General features: G+C 45.6%; 1 protein-coding gene across 2 annotated transcripts in view; it reads left to right on the forward strand.

Moving 5' to 3' along the window:
- TMEM63C (transmembrane protein 63C) overlaps positions 1–11039 on the forward strand; it is an 82570-nt gene extending 71531 nt beyond the window's left edge. For both annotated transcript variants that reach the window (XM_044436420.1, XM_044436421.1), the window contains 7 exons: positions 3096–3161; positions 3814–3976; positions 4852–4957; positions 7329–7496; positions 8729–8844; positions 10265–10336; positions 10631–11039. In XM_044436420.1, the coding sequence (XP_044292355.1) occupies positions 3096–3161; positions 3814–3976; positions 4852–4957; positions 7329–7496; positions 8729–8844; positions 10265–10336; positions 10631–10843 (904 nt within the window). In that variant the 3' untranslated portion in view covers positions 10844–11039. The remainder of the gene's footprint in view (positions 1–3095; positions 3162–3813; positions 3977–4851; positions 4958–7328; positions 7497–8728; positions 8845–10264; positions 10337–10630) is intronic.
- Positions 11040–17541: the final 6502 nt, after the last annotated feature.

Below are 17541 nucleotides of genomic sequence, written 5' to 3' on the forward strand. Positions count from 1 at the left end.
ATTTCGCTTGGCCTCATATGCAACCCTGCCTGCCTCAAAGAACACGCTGACATTCAGTTCCTTCTGAGATGGAGCAGTTCTAGCATAAGTATTTGGCAGGAGTTGAACACCAGGAATGAATCAGCAGCTATTGCATTTTTAGGGAGATTTTCACACAAGGGTACTCTTCAAGTGGTAACTGCAATTAATACACACAGCCTAATTTTTGCAAGCTGCTTTCAAACATAGACTGGCAGCAGCGGTTTTTCCGGTCTTTTTAGCTCCCATGTGTGAGTGTGTAAATTTATCAGGGGGCAGTAGAAGTAGCTGGGTAGAATAGCTTAAGCTTCTTACATCTGCATGTGGTTGTTCAAATCTGGGCAAAAAAGAAAGTGAGGATTAGCTGTGTGTTACATATTTAAGGTGGCTCGCAGCATGTTAGGCATAACTGGCCCACCAGCCTCAAATGGGCAAACACTCTCCTAGTCATAATCAAGACCTCCAAGGGCAAGGCTGGTTCCAGACAAATCTCCAAACCAGGAGTACTATCCATCTAACCCCAATCTGCTGCTCAGCTCGTCTTCTGACTGAGAGCAACTTTATTTTGACTGGATTAAGTTTCAGTTTGTTAGTTCATATGCAGTCCTTTACATGTTCCTTGCATGGGTTCCGGACATCAACAGCTTCTCTGGAATAAAATAGAAAGGAGAGTGAGAAATGAATATTGTCTGTACAGTAGTACCTCGGCTCACAAACGCTTCAGTTCACGACCAAATCGGGTTGCAAACAAAAATTTCATAAAAATTTTAACTCAAGTCACGAACTCCACATTGGGTGGCAACCATGATCGTGGCCGTCTCCCCACCCCCCTGAGTGGAGAGATGGCTGTGATCATGCTGGGGGCGGGGGGGGGGGGAGATGGCCGAGATCGTGCCCATCTTTCCTGCAGGAGCGCAACTGCGATCTTGGCCATCTCCCCCCCCAGCATGATCGCGCCTGTCTCCCCTCGCCAGCACGCCCACAGCACCCATCTCTCCCTGCAGCGCGGCCACATTTGCACCCGTCTCTCTCCCCCACAGCACACCCCGTTCGCACCCGTCTCTCCCTCCCCCAGCGCACCCGTGATCCCACCATCCCCATCCCCCCCCAGCAAGCCAGGATGACTGGCGTGATCGTGGTTGTGCTGGGGGCAGGGCAGGGAGATGGCCATGATCTTTGTTGTTCTTTGTCACTTTGCTTCACATTTTTCTAATTAAAAAAAAATAGTTACATGGATTAACCTTATTTACATTGAACCTTATGGGGAAATTTAACTTGGCTCATGACTGTTTTGGATCACGACCAGAGTCCTGGAATGGATTAAGTCCGTGAGCCAAGGTACCACTGTATATTGGTGGCATCCAACCAAAATAACCTCCATAATTTCATAGAGATGTGAAATAGCATGGGGAACAAAATAGAACCTTGAGGAACACCATAGATAAATGGTCAAGGTATCAACCAGGTGCCCCACAGCACCCCCTTCTGAAGCTGGCCCGCCCTCAGGAATGACTGAAACCCACATAATGCCTAAGTGGCTTCAGGCCCAAGCCAAGTCCAACCCAGCAAGCTTGTCCAGAAATAGTATCAAAAGAAACAGAGAGACGCAGCAGAACCTTATCCATTTCCTGGCCATATGCCAAGGTGACTAAGGCTGGCTTAGTCCCAAACAAGGCCTAAACCTAGATTGAAATGGATTTAGATAATCCAGTCTTTTCATCCAGAAATCTTTGGGAACTGAGAAGCCACCACACCTTGCCCAAGAGCAGACAATTGAAGACGATCCAGAAATTGTCCAATATGATTGGAGTAGGGACAGGGGCATTCAGTAATTATCTCATCGCAGCCCTTTTGGCCATGCAGTCACCACCACTCCTTCCTCTAATGAGACATTTACCATCTGCTGTGAAAAGGCAGATTCCATGTTAGACATAATTAGGAGCAGAATTGAAAATAGAACTGCCAAAATCTTATTTCCCTTATGCAGATCTTTGATGCACTTAGAATATTGTGTACAGTGCTGGTTCATTAAGTAAAAAGGGCATTATTAAATTGGAAAAAATGCAGAGAAGGACAACTAAAATGAGCAAGTGGTGAAAGCAACTCTCCTATGAGGAATAGCTGCAACAACTGGAACTGTTTGGCTTGGAAAAAAGGGCGAGTAAGGAGAGACATAATAGAGGTGTTCAGAATTAGTTCTGATGTGGAGAAAGATGATCAGGAGATAGTTTTCTCCCTCTCCCATCATACTAGAACCTGAGCTCATGACTCTAACTGGTATGAGATTCAGGACAAATTCAGTACTTTTTCACACAGCATATAGTTAAGTTATGGAATTCACTGCCACAGGTATGTATGTATGTATTTGTAACATTTGTATGCCATCCAATTACTAATGTCTCTGGACGGCTAACAGCATAAATAAATTGACGACCCACTCTGGCTGCAAATTAATAAAATACAATAATAAAATTCGATATTAAAACATATTAAAATATTGATTAAATGAAAAGGGCTTAACCTGGCACCGAAAAACATATAATGACGGTGCCAGGTGGACCTCTCTGGGGAGCGCATTCCATAGTCAGGGTAGTAGTAATGGCCACCCATTTGGACATCTTTCAAATGCTGTTGGACACATTCATGGAGGAGGAGGAGGCTATAAATGACTAGTAGCCTTGATAGCTATGTGCTGCCCTGGTTAACAGACGCAGCACACCTGTATACACCAGCAGCCAAAGAGCCTGGGCGGGCAGGGGTCTTGTCCCCAAACTGCTTGAAAGATCCTGTGGGAAAATGGTGTGCTGCCATGTGAACAGAGAGCTGGACTGGATGAATTGCTGGTCTGATCCAGCATGGCTTTTCTTGCGTTCATTTCCACCATGACTCCGCCAGTTCACCTCCTCCCTTTCTTGCTAGCCAGGATGTTGAAGGATTGGATGCACATCTAGCTGGGCTGCTTCTCCAGGAAACCAGTCCACACCCTCAGACTGAAGTGTATCCAGTCAGTTCCCATGTAATGGCTTGCAAAATAATACACTTCTAATACGTTCCTGATCTCTGTACTTCCCTCACAGTTTGGATCTTTTCTTCCGCTGGCTCTTTGACACCCACTTTGTGGATCAGGCAGAGATAAAGTTTCAGTGAGTACCATTAAAAGCTGTGTTTGTCTGGGATGGATCTGCTGGCTGGGAGGCGTTAGGATGAGGCCGTGGTCCTTGTCTGCCAGAAGGAAGGCCTTAGAGTGGGGGGACATCTTGGGAACCACTCAGTGTTTTGTTAAAACACAGGTTTCATCAAGGAAAAACTCTGATCAGTGGATTTTATCATTAATGGCAAAGAAATCTAGTGCCAGTTCAGATCCATGAAAGAATATTTGTATACATCATATGCCAAAGTATCTAGAAACCTCACATTTCCGGCATTATATGTACATGTTCTGTTAATGTTTTGGTGCTGTTTTTACAGCATCCTTGCTTTATTTTGATTTTATATGCTCCAATATGGAAGCATAACGTGGACTGCATGGAAAGGTGGATAATTATAAAATAATTATAAAAAAATTATGGTGATTATAGTAATTATCATTATTATAATTATTGTCATAAATGGCTCGCTGGTTTGCCCAGTGGGATGGGAGCTTTTCTTGCACATTTAGTGCCTGTGCACATGCAGGATGCTCTGTGTGCAGATGACCTTGATTCTTAACAAAAATACAGTCCTGGAATTGCCGGTTGCTACCAGTGCTAAGATCTTTCTTCTCCTTCTGCCCCTCCCCCATCTCTTTATGGGTAGGTGTGTTTTCCTCCCCGATAATGGTGCTTTCTTTGTCAACTACGTTGTCACCTCCAGCCTGATTGGGACAGCCATGGAGCTGCTGCGCATCCCTGGCCTCATTGTCTATGCCACACAGCTCTGCTTTGCCAAATCTGAACCGGAGCGACTCCACATCAAGAGGGTTTGTTGTTTCGCTGTTGCTTCACAAACTGGGATGCATGAAATCCTGTGTTAGGACAGAGGGTTGGATTCTGTGGTCTGTGTGGCCTCCTAAAGCTCTAGAATTTCCTGTTATCATGTCTTGTCATGAAGTATTTCTATATCCTAATACCATAAATCTCTGGAGATCTGGAAAGGTATTCTAGAATCAGACATGACCAGACTCAAGGGTTCTGAGAAGTGCTATCCTAGGACAAGCTTTATTAGTCGGATTATATTCCATGTGAACACAATGCATTGCAACATTCTATGCAGCATGTATTTTAGACTTGATGTCATTCATTGAGAAGCATTTTTTTTTGTTCTTTAGAGAAAGCTATTTGCCTGTTCACTGCAGTTACAGAGAAATACTGGGAAATGCAGGTAGCGACTTGGTGGGAGGGTTCTGCAGAAAATGGGGATTCTTGTGGAGCAGGAGTCTCATGAGATTCTTTTCGACCCAGAACAGGCAATATTAACCAGGGTGTGTTACCCCTGGCTAAGACCCCAAGTATGCTGTGCAACCTGCAACCAGCTTGTACCATGTCTAGGGACACACAAGGAAGACCTTCTTGCCACTTTTCCAGTTAGAGGGTCTAGAGAAGCAGGGAAGCTTCCTTTACCATAGGTCTTGGTCAGTGTAGACATTAGGTTTAGCCTTAATTAATGCAAACTATGGTTTGTAACCCATATTGGACATCAGTTTTGCATTCTGATTTGCTGTGATTTAGGTACTTGAATATAAAAGCTTGATCTTGGTTAAGGAATATAACAATATCCTTTTAAGTGATGCTTTTTAACTTATCTCACAATAAAGCGGATGGCCACATGATCACTGTGCTATTGTGTTTTCCTCAGAGCCAAGCTTATGAGTTCCAGTTTGGATTGGAGTATGCCTGGACTTGCTGCATATTCGCTGTTGTCATGACCTATAGCATCACATGCCCCATTATCGTCCCCTTTGGTAAGTCTCTCCCCAGTTCCCAAAAGCTTTTGCCCTTGTTGTGAGCCGTCTTTATAGGCTCTTGACCACTGCACATTATCACCCAAGGAGTCCCTGCAGCAGGAGACAAACAGTGAAAGCCCAACCATGCAATTGTCACTGTGAACTGAACCTCCCAGACCACATCCCTTTAAGTATAAGAACTGTGCTGTTCTGGGCCCCTTTCTGTGTGTGGAGAAGCAAGGTTACCCAGACCTGCGTATCTGGCAAAATAGGAAAACAGTTCAGTTGAGGTCATTCCAGCCCCTTTGAATAGTTAATAGCCTAGTCCAGTTATGATGCCTGGGACAATATAGATGAAAACTGATAGAATTTCTGCTGAACGGAAGCAAAAATAAATTATATTACCATGCAAGGCAATTACAGGCAGCATTACCAAGATCCACATTGCTGGATTGCAGACCATTGAGTGAATGCTGCACTGCCCTGACTCCTACACTGAAAATGGATAGGACCTTAAGTGTATTTTGATGCACGCGTGTTCAAGGACTTAGCCTTAAAGCTTCAAGAATGGCTGTTGCTCAGTTGAAGAGCTTATGCTGTGCATGTAGAAAGTTTAATCTCTGGCATCTCCTGGAAGGGATGGGAAGGAATCTTATCTAAAATGCTGGAAAGCCAGTGTGGTGTAGTGGTTAAGAGTGGGACTGGGACTCAGGCAATCTGGGTTCTAGTCCTTGCTTAGCCATGCAGCCAGCTGGGTGACTTTGGGCAAGTCATGGACGCTCAGCCCAACCTCCCTCACAGGGCTGTTGTTGTGGGGATAAAATTGAGAGAAGGAGGAGAACAGTGCCTTCCGTTTTGAGTTCTTTAAAAGAAAAGGGGTAGGCTATAAATCAATCAAAAAACAAATAAATAAATAAATACACCAGTGAAGAAAATACTGGGCTAATGCAGGACCAGAAGGCAGCTTCACATGTTCCTATAAAAAGCACACATGTCAACACATATTCCAGAATCTTCAGAAGGATCCCAATTTACTTGTGTTCAACTTTGTTCTCAAAAACTACACCTCTGCCCCTTACACTGAAAGAGAGATAAAAGGAAAATGTGAAGAGACTATTGGACAGACTTGCATGATGCAAACCTACCAATCATTCCTTTGGCATGCCAATGTACTTTTTAAAAAAAAGCAAAATAGAGAGAAAAAATCCCTGCGACAAATTCTTCGGCATCCCCCTTGCTCAGCTTAAGTGGGAGAGCTGTCTGGGGGCCTTCTGCAGCTCTCTAATTGTGGCAGGTGGCCAGGTGGGATTTGGAGCCTCTCCGTTGAATTCAGGGCAGTTTGAAACCACAGAGGCGCAAGTGCTGTGGCTTCACTTCATCAGCTCTCCAGAGAACCACCTAAGAGAACTGGGAGGAAACTGATAAACGGGGAGAGAACAGAGGCCAAACTAGCTCTATTGCCAGAAGATGCCCGCTAGATGCATTTTTTTTCTTTTGGAAGAGAAATTATCATAGCAGAAGCTGACTTGGTCTGGTAGCTTCTCAGGTCTGCTTTGCACAAGGATCAAAGTAGGTGGCACGCTGAATACACAATCATATTTACATATATTTTCAATGGGGGGGGGGCAGGAATAGCAGCTATGGGGGCTCTCACCTGGATTGACATGGGAAAGGATATGGAGCATAGTCCTTCCTTCTCCCATGCAGTTGACTCCCCCTTACCCCCTTAATTGGTCTTTGCCCAGAAGAAAAGCTGCCATTTGTTTTCCTCCTGGGGCAAACAGCGGTGTTCAGGCAGGGTTGAGGAAGGACTTTTGTCCAGAAAACAGCAGTGGTGTTTTCCCCTGCTGTCCCAGATGGGATGAGGGCACAGATATGCTATGTGGTGAAATGCAGTCATACATTTGACATGCAATCCAGTTCAGTCTAATCACTCAGCACAGCAAGTGGTTTAGTTGTAGGAGAGCAGGATCCAGCTACAATTGAAGAAGCAGGACAGTCGGTAAGATGCATGAGGCTCCTTAATACTGGCCTTTGGGCTATAGAGATCAGCACTATCTCCTATGAGTGACAGCCCCTCTTTGGCATCTCACCACCACCACCACCACCACCACCACCACTGGAGTAATGTTTATCTCAAAATGCCATGGATTTGTCCCTTGCAAAGCATGACTTCTGACCCTGCTGGAAAACCCAGATACTTTTTGGCCTACAACTACCATCATCCCTGATCCTTGGACATACTGGCCAGGGCTTGTGGGCCTTGTAGACCAAATCATCTCACCCATCACTTCTGCTGCATTGTCTTTCTGGGTTTTGATGTCAACCAGCATGTCTCCTCTGAGTGGCTGCACCTTTTGTCCAACCCCTCTGATCTCTCTGTTCACAGGCTTGCTCTATATGCTGCTGAAGCACATGGTTGACCGGTATAATATTTACTATGTGTATATTCCCACCAAGCTAAACCAACGCATCCACTCGGCAGCCATAAGCCAGGTAGTGGTGGCTCCCATCCTCTGCATGTTCTGGCTGCTCTTCTTCTCCATTCTCCGCCTAGGTAGGTAGTGGCTCCTCCAGTTTTCCCTAAACGCAGCTTTGCTCCCTTCAGCCGAGGGCTTGCACACATTAATTTCAGTTAGTTTACCTCTGTAGTGCAGAACAGGCTTTGGTGCGGAGCAGAATTGTCCCCTCAAACCACATTTGTATAGCACTGGAAATTAATGGGAATTGTGTTTGCATAGTATAGTACAGCACAGCAAAGCACCATATATTTCTTCTATATTCCACCACAAACCTGTGAGGTAGGTCACTGTTGCAGGTGGTCAGCAGAAAATGGGAAGGAGTAACTTCCCTTAAGAAGAGAAAGTCAGAAGCTGGGCAGACAGGTCCCCTGGAGAAAGCAGCTGATACAGTCCAGCAGGAGGGGAGTCTCTGGAGATGACCTCTGCAGCTGTCCATTCCTCTCTTGGCCAGAGCTCACAAAGGATGGACAGCAGTCCCAAATGGCAAGTGTTTTGGGAGAGGGCTTGTGGTGCAGGCCGTCTCCTTGGACACCTCTAGAGTTCAGTGTGTCGGTCTCTGAGGAAGGACACTCTTAGAGCCAGACATTTAATCTGGCAATAGGCATGGGAATGCAGGGTGCAAGGACACAACAGTGGCAGTGATGGCCGGGTGGCCTGCAGCAACACAGGTGTGCTCTCCCAACTCGGGTGATGGAAGAACTTGCACAGGCACTGCACCTAATATGAGGGGTGTTTGAGCTTTCGTATGAAAGACTTCTGTGAATAGGAGGCAGAGAAATCAATAAAAGCTGATTCAGTTTGCCATGGGAATGGGGACAATATCCACTTAGTTAACATTTTAGTATGAACCACTTAGATTTGCACTTTCAAAACTTAACACTTACGCTGCCATACAATTACCCTTTGGTTTTTGCACTTCTCTGAATTTTGCAATACCTTTGTGTGATAGCAGAGGTATGCAAGGGTGTGTACATTAGAGAAAATTGCACATCAAAATATGTACATGCCAAAATGCCTAGCTTCCAGAAAGACATTTATTAAGGGTATGTGGTTGCAAAAGTGATATTTTAGTGAAAAAACAGTAGATATTTGTGAATGTTTGTGGAAATGAAAATACCAGCAAGTGTTCATGTGGCATTTAAAAGTGTTTGGAACCTGGTGTGGAAAGCATAATTTGAGCTTGGAAATGTGCACATTACAGAGAGTGAAACACTGGTCCATTCATCACTTACCTGCTGTACTGTTTTTCTTTTCATTGATGCTGCAGGCTCCATCCACCCCATCACCATCTTCACCTGTGTAGTCCTTCTCTGTTGCATCCTTTCTTCCTTCTTCAGCCTGTGCTTGAAGAAGCTGCAGCCAAGGCAGCCTTCCAGTTACCAGGTAAGAGAAGGCAAACTATTCCCAGTTTCCTATGGGCTGCTGCTTGCATTTTTTTTAATGACCAGCTGCCAGTTGAGGTGTATTGAGAGCATCTAAACACCAAACGCCAGTTTGCACGTTATTTTTAACATGCACATGTGCACTGCCTTGATAGCACTCAAAGACTTTCAGACTTTTGCCTGAATACACCTCTGAAAGGAACGGATGGGTGTGTACATTAAACTGTCAACTAAATAAGGGAAGCCCAGCAGAGACAAAAAGAATCCAAAAATAGGCATATGTCAAATACAACTAAAGGGATAAAAACCAGTTTGGAATCTGTTGTGCAGTTTCAGATACAATAAATGAAACCATCTTAAACTGGAATATTCAGTTTGTAATTCTTGAGTCTTGAAGGGTCCAAAACACAAATGACAGAGGACTTTAAGGTATCCATAGAATTGTAAATCATAATAAATACAATACATCAGCAAGACCTACATATTTTTGCTACCATGTTTTGATGGGAAGAATTCAAGGGCACCTGGTGCATGTTGAAACCCTTGTATCCCACCACAACTACAGCTGAACCCACCAACCTCTAAGAGCTGGGGAATCTGTGATCGTCCAGCAATTGTAATTGCTGGATTGCAATTCTCATCACCCCTGCCAGTAGAGCCAAGCGTGCTGGGAATTGTCATCTTGAAATATCTAGGATTGCAGGTCCCATCATTCCCAGTCAGCATGGTCATTAGGAATGGGCCATCATGTCTTGAAAGCTTGGAGTTGCAAACTTGGGAGGCCACCACTTCTGTTCTAAATAAATGCTGTACATGCAAATATAAAAAAACCTGTGGAACTGGGTAAATCCAGCAGAGTGGGCCTGATCTCATTTGCTAAACTGAATCCGAAACCCAAGATCCATTGATGGAGCAATTCTGTGACCTTAGCCATTGTCTGAAGGTCCCTGGAATATTCTGAATTCACCTTTCCAGAGTTGGAGACAGCGCTCCATCCTTGGAATGGAAGTAAACAATCATGCCCTCGCAGCTGGCACTGAAACAATCGTGCCAGCGATCAGAAAGGTGACTACAGTGAGGGGGAAAGGGGAGGTATTTTGGTGAACGGGAGAAAAGAAATCCAGGAAGGTCAAAATTAAGCTGTCCCAAGGCCTCTCCAGTCTCCTTTTCTCCTACTCCAAAGTGCTGTCACTAGAAAAATGCAGTGGGGAAAGATGGGGAGGAAAAGACAGCCTCTGCCGCCTTCCCTTCCTTACAGTGGCTGATGCGATGCTCTTATGTTCGGGGGCTTCTGGACATCAAGGGTGCAGTTCATAGGAGTGTGTCCTAAGACAGTCACCATTTGGGGATTTACAGGCAGGGCTTTAAAGCTGTTTTTTCCTGTCCTTCATCCTCTCTTACTCTTCCCTGTCTACAAGCAGATGTCTGAGCAATCTGAAGGCACTTTCAATGATGCAGAAAGGAGCAGCATCTCTTCAACTCCCAATTCAAATGTAAGTGCATCCTCCATTTGCTTTTAAAACTCTCTTGTTTGTCTTGCAAGTTTGCTTGCAATAGCACAGCTCTTTCATACCGATACCTGGTAAGGTACATGCACCAAGTCTTCCCCAGCTGCTCGGTGCACAACAGGGCCAGATGTCACATCATTTCTTCACAGGCCAGATGTCGCATCATTTCTGCATTCCTTGGAAGGATGGGAGTGGGGGGTCAGGAGGGATGTGGCTTGCCAGCCAAAGCGGCACGAGCGAGAGGCCTCGACATCTCACCACCTCATTTTTGTGTCACAGATGTTTGTGGCCACCGTGCTTCAGGAGTCAGAACTGAGCCTGACACCAGCAGCATCCCCAGCTCATCAGTCCTATGGCACTATGGGCAGCCGTCTGGAGCAAGTGGAGAATGTGGAAGAGGGGATGCTGCAGAGCTTTGAAACAGAGCTGGAAAGCACGGAGGGTGAATTCAGAACTGGGCCTGTGCTGGACAACCAAACCCGCTACCGTTGACCGTGCCCCACCAGAGCAATGACAGACAGACGGGAACATTTAGAGTATTAAGTGTGCCAGAGGGAAAGCATCGTGTCCCAAGGCCTAGATTGTTCCGACTGCCATATCCGTCCCGCTACAAGCCAGACTTGGGCAAAGCTCCAGGCTTGTGTAACAAGATCTGAAACGGTCAGGTGGGCGCACAGTGTGCCCTTCGACGCTGCACATCTCTAGCCTTGTGGTTGGGTGGCAGCTCCGTTCTAGGGCAGAGACAAAACTCATGGGGAATCCAAAGGAGGCAGTGTTACTCCCACCCTGTGCTCCGGCTCTTTAGCAGTATGTCCAACGTGTTGCCTCTCCTTTTGCTCCAGCATTACAGGCTGCCATGGCCCAGCTCTTCCTGTGTCTTCTGGCAAATCCTCTCAGGCCACCTTTTCTCTCCGTCTCTCTCTCAGTCTCGCTCCCACACACATTTTCATTTGTGCTCTTTTGGGTAATTGGGAAGCGTTCCTGTAGTGTGTGTGGCCTTCTTCTAATGCCAACAAGAGGAAATTGCTATCTAGATTTATATAATGGCCACAATAGCTATGAACTTTTCTGTAAAGGGAGGGAAGAAAGGATTGACGAGCATTTCCTAAGACATGTCTGAGATGCACATGCAGTTCAGGGCGCTGCAGCGGCAGCAGAAGCATGGGCCTGCATGGTTCCTGAATGGTACCAGGGCCTGCAAACATTCTGCATGCAGGTGACAGAGCTGTGGCTTTCCCCTCCCACCTGCACACTCATTAGATGATGCTGAAGTTCTTCTTTTGCCTGATGGTTTCTGAGAAAGATTCACCTTGCCAGTTTGGCCCAAGTGACAAGCATGACTTGTCTCTTTTTTTTCTAGGCTTGTGTTTGGCTGGTTGTGTGCTTGACAGCTAAAAGACTTGCCATGTTCAGATTTTGCATTGTCTTCATCCAAATGGGGGATAGGTGGCCCAATTCCTTGCTTTTAACAGAGGTATCCAAATGGAAATAAGCGGCAGGGAGTAGTTGTGCAGAAACTCAAGCCCAAACTAGATATGAATGTGGATGATCTGTGCATGTTGATCCAAATTTGGTGCAATCTTGTGGAAACCCAGGAATGAGGCAGACTTTCAGAGTAAAAAGGGCATGTGGGTGAGGGAACTAAATATTCATTCCAAGCTGTGAGAAGCAGAGTCTGCAGACTGCAGAATTTTGGGCTGTGGGAGAGGGGACCTGCAGTGCACGTAACCTACAAGCTCTTTTTGCTTCCCTGAACTGGACCTCTCTCTGCATGATTGGGGCAGATCCTAGTTTAACCACATGGCTGTGCTGCAGTCGCATCTACTTTGGCACCAGGTTTTTGGCTCAGGCAAGAATGGAGTGGCCAGCAGAGATAAGGTCTCTGCCTTGAAATAGCCATCATCCTCCGTCCACAAGCATGAGAGATTGTCAGCCCCCAGGCTGTGCGATGTCATCTGCTCAAACTTGACCTGACCCCTCCTCAAGGTAGAAGCATTAAAATGATGGGTGCCGTTATCAGATGACTATTAGACTTCTGCATGGGAATCGTTTTCCTGTGAAGCTACTCCATACAGAGTTCTCACTAGCAGGACTACATAATGAACTAACCTGTTAGATAATGGGTAAGCAACCATGTACTCCCCATCTTTTAGACTACAGTTCCCATAATCCCTGACCATTGACCATGCTGCCTGGGGCTTATGAGAATTGTAGCCCAGAATGGCTGGCAGGCACAAGACTGCCTGCCCTCCTCTCTCTTGTATTCACTGTGCAAAGCATATTCTTGGGACTTGAGCACTTTTATGTGGTCTGTCTCTCCTGCTGGTATTGAATGCAGCGGCCCTAAACATGCTGGAAATGGCCAGTGTCACAATGCAGTAAGCAAGGAAGGAGGGCTGGTCTGCACACAAATGGAGGATTGCCGCCCTCTTTTCCTGGCAGTGCTCCTTCATCTTCAATTACCACCATTGTATAGCTGTTGATCCGGTGAAACTCACCTAGCATGTAGCAGTTGTAATTGGGAAAGGTCTTCCTCAGGTACAGTGTCTCTCTTCTAGAGAAGGATTTTCCTAGATTTCTCCCTGGCCTACAAATGTTAAAAGCACAGGAGGAGATCTGCCTCAGAGGGGGCATGTCTGGAAATAATGAAATCGCTATGCACAGTTTCAAGGCCTCTTTTGCAAGGAAAGAGATAATGTTTAGATGCTCATTTGGCGGATAAAAGGACCTGGAGGAAAGTTTGGGGGATGCGTGGCCCTCCAGGTTCTGTTGGATTGCAACTTCCATCAACTCTAGAGTGATAATGAGTCGCAATCCGACATTTGGAATGGCTAGAAATTAGAGCAACTGATAAACATACCCTGGAATTAGATGTTTACTGAAGTAGAGACCACTGAAAACAATGGCGATTGCTCTGAAATGTTCCTGTAGATGATTTATTGGCTGAAATACTGAGACATGACTGCTTGGGAAGACCTTCCCTGCAGAACTGTGTGTATGAAGCATCTTCTGAAGCGAAGCACAGCTGCTGAGCAAGCACCCCATCTCTTCCAATGCAAAGATTCTGTGCCGAGAGAGATGCTTGCTTTGCTTTCTGCCAAGGTGGGGCCTTCTGTAGCTAACCATAATGTACACTCCTTGCCTCAAAGCAGAATTTGCCACACAGTGCGGTATGACCCAATAAGCCCTGATGGACCACATGCTTTTCTTCCCCACATCTAAGGACCTGGAAGAGGCCGTAGTGCTACATTTCCTGTTTCATCATGACACGCGAACCTGAAAAGCACTTAAGCATGTTGCTTCGCTCAGTAAAAAAAATAGCTAAGGGATAAGCAAAACAGTGCTTTATTTCACAAAAACAGTGACAGCATGTTTTTGTTGGGTCTTCTCCAAGGAAATCTATAGAACAATGTGCAAAATTTCTCTTGCAGACTTTAAATACAGCCAGCGTGCTGTGATGGTTAAGGGTTAGATGGTGATGGTTCAGGGTTCTAGTCCCCACTCAGGTCAGGAAGCTCACGGGGTGACTCTGAGTAAATCAGTCTGAGCCTGAGCTGGGTTGTTCGTATGAGGATAAAAATGGAGAGGAGAGCTATATAAAGTGCATGAGTTCCTCACTAGAGGAAAGAGAGTTGGGATATAAATGCAGTGTAAGAATAGTATAACTCTCTTTTTCAAAATGTGTAGTTATGCAACAGTAATACAATTTTTATCATAACAAAACTATCTGATAAAAGCAAGACTGAAAATTTCAAACTGTTCATAACCATCATGTGTATTGAATGATAGCATATCTCAGGAATAAATTATATCATTCAATATATGTTAGAGTTATTTAAAGTTTGGAATGCTGAGCCTTTTAGTCTAGATAAACAGTTGTATTGCTATTGTCATGTACGTGTTGTATTAAATATTTTCAACAGACAGACATGTTTAAAACCTATAATATAAACTGTTTACATTGTTGTATAGATGTCCCTGAAGGAAAGGCATACTGCAGTGTGTTGGAACTTATTCTTGTGCAATAACGCATAGCCTTTGCTTATTCCATTGCTTTTGGAATCCTTTGTAAGAATTCCCCATTTTGTTGGCCTCATTTTCAGAGGTAGTTTGCCATTCTTATCAGGGTGCAATCATCTGGCCCAATTGTAGGAGATTAATTAAGCAGAAAATGAAATACTAAAAATTAAGCAGAAGATGAAAAGGAAATACTGGAGCGCAAGAGATAGGGAGCCTACATCATGCATTTAAAAAGTATCCAGATTACATGAGGAGATGTGAGTCACTTTATTTGCATTTGCTTTCATTTAAATTAGGGTATGGATTATAGCAAACAAGTAAAACCACCCATTGACTTTTATCCCTCTGGTTTTGGCAACCATCCAAAGAGGGGGAGGAAGCACAGAATTAGAAGAGGTTTGGTCTTACTTCTCTGTGTTAAAGGTTTCATGGAAAGCAGTGAGACTGAATTATTTCTGCAGACTGTGTTTGCACCGTTCCTTAACTGTTGGCATTTGAACTGTGCCCACCATATTAGTAATTCTGTTCCAGGACCCACTTTTGGTTGGGATTCCAGAGGAGATGGTGGCAGAGGCTGGAACCTTGGCAGGCTGGGTTGGGGTGGGTAAGTCTGTGGTACAGCACATGCATGCAGAAGTTTCTAGCTTGAAGCCCTGGAATCTCCAGGTACAGCAGATACTCCTGCCTGACACCTGGGAAGTCCACTGGCAGTCTGTATTGACAGTACTGGGTGAGAGGGACTAGTGCTCCAACTCAGTGTAAAGCAGTTAATGTTGCTCTTAGTGCAGGCACCTGCAGAAGGATGTCATAGACCAGGTCACAGAGTAACAAAGGAGAGCAAATTGATGTAAAGGCAACACAGGTCTCTGAGAAGGGACTGGTAAGTCAGGCAGTTGGAGAAATCTGCAACAGATTCAAACAAGCTCGAATTTCTCTGAATTGAACGTGCAAATTCCACAGCAGACTGGTTTTTTCCAGGTTGCACAGATTCCACAGACCTGCAGACCACTTTTTAAACTTGCAGAAATGTTATGCCTATCTAGTTGCAGAAAAATCCAAAAAAAGGCAAAAAAGTAACTAAAAATGTTCCTTCCCCCCCAAATTAAGAAAAGCTTTGTGCATTGGGGGGATTTGTACAGTTTTAGGAATGCAAAGTTGTGCAAACACATAGGAATGCACTTAGTAAATAAGCAGACAACAGAATGAAAGGTGCCTGAAAGTCCATAAAATGCAAATGAAATGGATTTAATGAAGTCCATAAATCCCTACTGGTGAATTCCTCCCTCCAGAGGCTACTGGGGTCCCAACACCCCAAAGTCAAGGGTGTGTGTTCCACTACCTGCCTTACACCCTTTGGGACCTACAGCCTTTAGCAGTGCTTGGTTTGGCACCATTCCCCCAAAATATCTGAAAGACTGACAGACACCTACTTGTTGCATGATGTGATTTCTGCCTTCCCAACTACAGCCTTTTGAAAGTTTGAGCTGAGCAACAGGCAACTGCAGCTCAGGAACAAGGGAGCACCGCTTTTTCTAGGCAGCAGCTTGCTCTTGCTTGCTTGCTTCAATCAATACATCCTCCAGTACAGCAGCCCCTTCAGGGCGGCATTAACTGCTAATCTAGGGCTGCAAATGTATGTACACTTACCTGGGGAGTAAGCAGAAAAGGCCGCATGTATATTGCAAACACACACACACTGCCTGCTCCAAACTGGAGACCCTCAGGCGTGCCTGTGCAAGTCTGGGCTGACCCCCTGCAACGGTTCCCACGGGCGTGGAATGGTAGGCTTGTCCCTCGCTTCCTTGCAGCAGAGCCACAGCCGGTTTCCCAGATCTGCCAGAACACGCGGGGAGAGGTGGGGCATTGCACGGCACGACCACGTGGAGAAACTGGATGCAAATACCAGTGTTACCAGACGTGCAGGCAGGAAAGAGTATCTGCATCCATGAACCACCTCCTTAATCCAGCACCCGGGCCATCAAACCTTGGCTTCCTCCACCTGGGTACTCCATGCCCTTTCTGGCTGCTCTGAAAGGGTAGCCAAGCCCAGAGCGGACAGGTGAGTCAGCTGTTTCTTCTGCTGTGGGGCACATGACATGATCCTTACCTGTTCACGTATGCTAATGTAGCAACCCTTGATGCCTCCTTTTTCGCGGTTCTGTTCCACAGAGGCAAAGTGCCTGTGAGTGAGTCTGTGGCATCTTTGGGAAGCTCTGGTCACTTGTCTTTCCCATGGCTGTGGCCCTATAGGAAAATGCCAGAGTTCTGTCTCTTGTTCTGTTTATTGCTATGACTGTGCCTTGAATAAAGTTCCTTCGCCCAGCTGGCACCTGGGTTGAGCTGCACGTGGCTGCACAGCGTGATGCTGACTCCAGCAGGACAAAGCGGCCCTGGCAGAGCGTCGCAGGGTGTAAGCATCTCCCATCGCTTTGGGTCAGCAGGATCACGAGGCCTCAGCACTACTGAGAATAAAAGATCGCATCATTTGGATCCATTTGTTCTTTAAGGAAAAGAATCAGACCGATCTTTATGCAGCCAAGGTTTATCTTCCCAAGGAAGGTGGGCCTTTTAGATGTCTGCTCCAGAAGTGGTCTGGGATAGACAGCACAGAGGGGGCAAAAAGCAGTAGTCCTCCTTATAGCAACTATCCCCATTTTCATCTTAACTGCTTGCCTGTGTATGGTTAAAAAAAATCTCATAGCCAATCAACCAGCATTAAACTATGACAAGTGGAGCCTGCAATGAAACGTTACTGTGTGGAGTGTTGCTGTTCAGAACTGTAGCCAGCCATGCCCTCTTTCACATGACACCATTCCATCGCCACCTCGTTCAGCATATATGCCCACCAAGCTTGCTCCATGCACATTTGACTGGGAGGCTTTCTTCTCATAGGCTTTGGTCCTAAATATTTTGTATTTCCAACCACTCCTGACCCCCACCCCACAGATACTTATCATTTGCCTATGGATGTTGCCAATTTTATTGCATATGGCAATTAGCCAACTAAGACCCTTCATCAGAATGCTGCAACGAATGTCTAGACAACGTCTGTACGCTGTTAGCACCCTGCCTCATTCATGGAATGTTACAGGCAGGTCCAGATGACAATGATTCTCACTTGTAACCTTCCAGTGTATTCCCAGTACCGCCTTCATATCTTCCATCATTTT

The sequence above is a fragment of the Varanus komodoensis genome, unplaced genomic scaffold, assembly GCF_004798865.1.
Source record: "Varanus komodoensis strain SLA01 unplaced genomic scaffold, ASM479886v1 scaffold3, whole genome shotgun sequence".
NCBI lineage: Eukaryota > Metazoa > Chordata > Lepidosauria > Squamata > Varanidae > Varanus > Varanus komodoensis.